The sequence below is a fragment of the Pinus tabuliformis genome, chromosome 1_1, assembly GCF_031772625.1.
Source record: "Pinus tabuliformis cultivar Carrire ecotype Pingquan chromosome 1_1, CPIR1, whole genome shotgun sequence".
Taxonomy (NCBI): Eukaryota; Viridiplantae; Streptophyta; class Pinopsida; order Pinales; family Pinaceae; genus Pinus; species Pinus tabuliformis.
Genome location: NC_142297.1, coordinates 454,384,431 through 454,391,006, shown reverse-complemented (window position 1 = coordinate 454,391,006; position 6,576 = coordinate 454,384,431). Strand labels below are relative to the sequence as shown.

General features: G+C 37.3%; 1 protein-coding gene across 1 annotated transcript; it reads left to right on the top strand.

The window, feature by feature from the left end:
- Positions 1 to 1,641: 1,641 nt before the first annotated feature.
- LOC149213697 (uncharacterized) lies at positions 1,642 to 2,130 on the top strand. The gene has a single exon (XM_089389117.1). The coding sequence runs from the start codon at positions 1,642 to 1,644 to the stop codon at positions 2,128 to 2,130; it is 489 nt and encodes a 162-aa protein (XP_089245243.1).
- The last annotated feature ends 4,446 nt before the right edge of the window (positions 2,131 to 6,576 follow it).

Genomic DNA, 6,576 nt, shown 5'->3' with positions numbered 1-6,576 from the left:
GAATCAGTGATTGACGATCCTTGGTGGCTAGCATAGGTGCAACAGAGAGAAATCTCTGATAAAGGGCCTTCATGGGTATTAAGCGTCGATTTTTTGAAACAAACATGAAACCATGTGTAAGGGGTTAAAAAAGGAAATATAGGCCCCATCGAGGGTCTAGAGGTCTTAGCACCTTGAGGGGTCACCGCCCTCGGTCCTATGGAGAAAAATGAAAAAAGGGGCTTATTCAAAAGGGGCCAAGGACAGTCAGAGTTCATTGTTTTCATATGTCTTTATGTGTAAAAGCATTGATATGGAAAAGGATATCATAGTGTTATGTAGTGTAAATATGCTGATAGAGAAGTAGTACAAATGTGTATTAAAGATGTATGAATTGGCAGTTGTGGTCTTGAATGCAAAATAGAGACTCCATGAGGATGTATAGGTAGATCTCTGCGAGCAATAAATAAGCATGGGGATTCTCTGTGAAATATGTAAGGGGGACTTAAATTTAATACACAACATGGAGAGTCAGTAGTATCACAGAGAAGTTATCATCACCCATCCTTATGATTTTAATGCAGCGACATAATTGGAGTAAGTGTAAATCAAAAAAAGAATGGGGTGCCATGCCAAGGGTACATGCTTGGGAATAATTGATAATGACAATGACTACATCAAGCCAAGATTACTATAGGAAAAAAACTCAGAACCTCCATTGAGTTGAGGGGAGTGTGAGCATATGTGTGAGAGAGAAGTACAAAGAGACATGTATTCGAGCAAAGTGTTGTAAGGGTAGCGTTTTGGCAGAAATAATGGAGAGCTTTGATTAGAGAAAGAAGAGCATAGAGGAAGTGTTGCAGTGATAAGCAAGAGGAAGACTTCCACAAGTGTTCAAAAAGCAGAGTGAGGAAGTTGAATCTACAAACATCCATTAGTTGGTATTTTACTTGTAATTTGTATGCCTCTGTTTTCATTATGAAAATTGTATGAAATAGTAGAATAGTGGTAGTGACACGTTGGTTCCTACACACTTAAGAGGTTGGTGCCTCTTGGAAGGTTGGTGCTTGCTAAACAAAGGGGGTTGGTGCCTCCAGTGTGTGGTGCTCACAAACAAACATATGTAATTAAGTTGGTGCTTAAATTACATCATAAAACAAACAACAAATTGCTGGTTTTTTCCCTCTGGTTTCCACGTGAAAACAATGTTTCAAATGTATGTTGATCATGATATTGTTGTTTGAGTATGTGTATTTGAAAGTTTATAGATTTACTGTTTCATGAATGAATGCTCTCACATATGAAAGAACATAAGAAGGAACTATAAGCATAGTCAAAAAAGAAAATTAACAATTTCTTAAATTATTGATTCAGACCCCCCTCTGAGCAATTCCTTATTCCAATAATTGGTATCAGAGCCAAGTTCCTTTAGTAACAATTTAACCACTAGAAGATAGATTCTTAAGGAATTGTGAATAGGCAAGAGATTCAAGAAGTTTACTCAACTAGAGTATTTATTTTTGATGAATCCAATTATTCCTTTTGGAAAGTAAGAATGGAGGCATATCTTATGTCTTGGGGGTAGATGTTTGGACCTCAGTACTAGTAAATTACAATGTGCCTGATATTCCTTCCATAGATGGAGATGGCAAGAAACTGTAAATGAGCAATGGTAAAGCCAAGTATGCCATTCTTGGTGGTGTTAGCCAGTTAGAACTTGTGAAAGTCATGCACTGTAAGTATGCTTATGAAATGTGGGAGAAGCTTAACCAATGTCATGAAGGAGATGACAAAGTGAAGCAAGCAAAACTTCAAACCTTCAAAATGAGGTTTGAAATCTTGAAGATGACTGAGAATGAGAGCATAGTTGAATACTTCCTCAGAGTTGATGAAGTGGTTAATATTATTAGGCGACTTGGTGAGGAAGTTAAGGAAGAATTGATTGTTCAAAAGGTATTGAGATCTCTACCCATGAGATTTAATGCCAAAATCTCAGCTATAGAGGAAATGACCAACTTTAAAGATCTCAAAATGGATCAACTACATGGTACTCTCACAGCCTATGAAATGAGAGTAGGATTGGAGAAATCTGAAACAAAGGAAGCTGCATTCAAAGTATCCAATAAGAAAAAGGAACACATAGTTCATTAAGACTTCTCTAGCAGTGATTCTGATCAGGATCTGACTCAGCTAGCCAAAAAATTGAAGCATGGATCTGGTAAAGATAAAGGGAAGTTTCCCTTTAAGTGTTTCAACTATGGAAGAGTTGGAAATTTCTCTTCCAAATACCATTAGAAAGAAAAGGCTGAAAGAGAAGAAGATATGAAATTTAGAAATAAGTCTCAGAAATTTCAGAAGAAGAAACCCTACAAGAAGAAGGGGTTCTATTCCAAAGAAGATAGTTCGGCTCTGGAATCAAAATGTGAAGACTCATTGGAATATGAGTCAAACAAGTATCTTCTTATGGCCCTCAAAACAGACTCCAAGAAACAAGGTATAATGGACTCTAAAGAGGAAGAAGAGGAAGAAGTGGTATACTTTGAAGGAGAACTCATTAGTTCCCTTAATGAGTTGAAGAAAGCAAGGAAGAAAAAAAAGCAGATGAAGGAACAGTTGCAGCTACAAAAGAAGGAACGTATATCTCAAATAATCAGGAGTTTGCATATCATAAATAAAAACTTGAAGAGGCTATCAAAAGAAAGGATAGTCTAGCTCTTATGCTGAAAGGAGAAGAAGGAAACCGTGAAAGACTAGAAGAGGAGAACAAGCAGATGAAATAGGAGATGTTCAAGTTGAAAAGGGAAATGACCTCAAAAACCTGCAAACATGATTTTCTGCCTCTAAAGGTTGGTTTGCAGGAAGCCAGATGAAAGGAGGAGGTGCTTCAAGATATGATTCAAGAATGGGAAGAAAACTGCCACTATCTTGACACAGAGGTGGTCTCTCTAAGAACCGATGTTGAGGAAGCAATGAACAAGAAGGTTATAAATGAGAAATTTGCTAGAGGGACTAGGAGGCTAAATCCGATTCTGAGTTGTCAAAGCCCCTCAGGAATTGAAGCGGACTAGGGTACTCTAAGGGACAAGAATATTCTATCGTAAAAAAGAGGATAAGCTTCAAGTCCACAGTAGTTGAAGAACAACAAAGTTAGAGGAAGAAGCATCATGAAAGAGTTCATGAAGACAGAAAAGCAGTCGAACAAAGGGAAGATCGTCAATGTAGGACGAGCCAAATAGTCAGTCGACCAAGGTATTTCTCTTCTAAATCTCATTATGCTTTTAACAATATGCATGCTTACTTTTTGTATGGTCACTTATATAAGTGTCACATATTTGGACACAAAGCCATTAACTGTAGAAGTGTCAAAGTTGAAAGAGATGAAAATCTCAAGTTTAATTCACACCAGACTACTAAGTCTCAAGGTTCCTCTCTTAGGAATCAGAATGTCTTCTCTCCCCTACAAAGTGAATTTGAATGATTTAAATGTAATAATTTCAGGCACAAGGCCAGTGAGTGTAGAAGCAGGTTTGAATACATGTCTAAATCTCAAGCTGATAGATAGACTCACATACAAAAGGATAAAGGAAGTTGGAAACAAAAGACCAAAAAGAGCATGCAATGTTGGCTTGCCTTATCAGTGCATGATAAAGAAAACAAATGGTATGTAGAAATTTATTGTTCCAAACACCTGACTAGAGACAAAAGCAAGTTTCTATCACTAAAAGAAAAAGACATAGAAGGCAATGTCACCTTTGGCAACAATGCTCCAGCAAGAATCAAAGGAAAGGAGTGGTTAGTCTTGATCAGAAGACATAAGCACATAATTTGTATGTGGAAGGCCTCAAACACAATCTACTCAGTGTTATCCATATGTGTGACAATGGATATGATGTGACCCTCCAATCTAAAGATTATGAGATCTGCAATATAAAAAATGGAAAATTAGTGGGGAAGGAAATCAAGACTCATAATAATGTTTATATGTTCGACGACTCAAGGGTCAGTTGTTATTTGAGTAAAACAAGCAAAGAATGGCTATGGCATAGTAGGCTCGGGCACATGAATTTTGACACCTTAATAAAGATAAGCAAGATAGGTGTAGTAAAAGGATTGCCTAGATTGTCAAGGCCTGATAACACCATCTGCAAGTCATGTCAGTTTGGAAAGTAGACCAAGACTCATTTCAAATTGAAAGATTTCTCTTCATCTAGACCTGTTCATTGATGATTTCACTAGGGCTACTTGGATTCTCCTCTAAAAATAAAAGGCGGAAGCATTTGAGAACTTCAAGAAGTCTAAGGCTCAGGTAGAGAATGAGAAAGATTTGAAAATAAAATGCTTAAGATCAGACAGAGGGGGAGATTTCACCTCAAGAGAGTTTGAGGAATTTTGTGAAGAGCAAGGCATTAGGAGGCAGTATACTTTTCAAACAGAACTCATCTCAGGTCTGACAGTGACAAAACTCCATATGAGTTATGGAAGGGTATACCTACATGAGTTAAACACCTCAAGGTGTTTGGGAGAAAGTGCATCATTAAAAGAAATGAAAAGAACCTTGGGAATATTGACTTCCGTTGATGAAGGAATACTACTTAGATACTGTATTTGAAGCAAAGGGTACAAATGCTACAACAAGAGGACAAGGAAGATAAAAGACTACATTGCCATAGTTGTTGATGAAGTAGGCTCACAACCTAAACCCTCTGAACGAAATTTGAACTCAAATGATGAAGAGAGTTCAGAATTAAGTGTCAATTATATGAATGAAACAAATTCAGACAATGAAGGTGAGGAATCAGGCATGTCTTCAAGGCCAAAAACGCCTTCCAAGTATGTGCAGAAGGAACACCCTGAGATTCAGATTCTTGGAGATCAAAGATAGGGTGTCTAGACCAGAAGGAAACTTGTGGGAAGTATGAATCATGCAAATTTGGCTCTATTTTCATAGATAAAACCCAAGAACCTTTGTCAAGAAAGTGAAGATAAGTTTTGTGTGAAATCCATGAATGAGGAGAAAGACCAAATTGGAAAGAATGACAAGCAGATGCTTGTTCCAAGACCAAAACCAATTTTTTTTATTGGAACCAAGTGGGTTTTCAAGAACAAATTGAATGAAAAGGGTCAAGTAATCAGGAACAAATCTTGGTTTGTTTCCAAAGGGTATGTCTAGATATAAGTGGTAGATTTTGAAGAAACCTTTGCACCAATAGCTTGACTAGAATCCATAAGAATATTTCTTGCTCTTTCCATTCATAAGAACATCAAAGTTTATCGAATGGATGTGAAGTCTATCTTTCTCAATGGAGACTTAGAAGAGGAGGTTTACATTGAGTAGCTCGAAGGTTTTTTGCTCTCCTCTAGTGAATGACCTGTATGGAAACTGAAGAAGGCTCGGTATGGTTTGAAACAGGCTCCTAGAGCCTGGTATGAAAGGCTAGATAAGTATCTCCAACAACAAGGGTTTAAGAAAGGCTAAGTTGATAGAAATCTCTATGTAAAATCTGAAGATGATCATCTACTAGTAATTGATGTATATGTGGATGACATAATATTTGGCAGCAATGTGGAGCATTTAGGAAATCAGTTTGCAAACTGTATGCAAACATAATTTGAAATGTCCATGATTGGTGAGCTTTCCTTCTTCTTGGGTCTTCAAATTACTCAGTCTCCATGAGGATTTTTTATATCTCAATCCAAATACCTCAAGGAAACTATGAAGAAATTTGGAATGGAGGATTGCAAACCTGTCAGCACAGCCATGACTACAGGCTGTAAACTATGCAAGGAAGGTGCAATGCCATAGGTAAATCAGACTAAATAGAGACTGATGATAATAAGCTTACTGTATCTAACAGCTTCAAGGCCATATATCATGCAGGCAGTTGGAATTGTGGCAAGATTTCAAGCTTGTCCACGAGAAATTCATGTGGTAGCTATTAAGAGGATTTTCAAATATATTCAAGGTACAATAGAGTATGGGCTATGGTATGCCAAGAGTAAAGACTTCAATATGTAGGCCTACATAGATGCAAATTTGGCTGGATGATCCAGATTTAAACAGGAATGCAACAAATTACAGAGATAACCATATACACAAAGATGCAGCGTAAATAATACTTCATTTCATTAATGGAAAATACTGAAATATGCTTACAACCAGAAATGGAAATAAACCAGCTAGGGCGATGGTAGCTTATCTCTGAGAAGAGATGTAGTGGCTACATGCCTCTGAACCATGTTACAATGAGACTCGAAGGCCTATTTATTGTTGAGAAACAATGGAAAACCCTTAACATTCCAAAACCTAACCCTAGGAGATGAAATGCCAAACTATGGGCCCCGTTTGGGTAAATTGGTACATCAACTTCCCGGGGTCGTAACTTTGGCATACGATCTCCGTTTGACGCGTACAATAGCTCGTTAGAAAGATCTATCCAAGCACTACCTGTTAGGCCCCTATACTATTAGTATAACCCCTTATTTTTATTAGTAGAACCCACTTATTATATTGATGTACCCATGTAGTGCCCATATTGTTACTATTATGCCCCATAGAAGCCCACTATTATTATTATTGTGCCCTTACATTATTATTGT

Coding starts and splice junctions, on each gene's coding strand:
- LOC149213697 (XM_089389117.1), top strand. CDS start 1,642: ATGAGCAATGGTAAAGCCAAGTATGCCATTCTTGGTGGTGTTAGCCAG.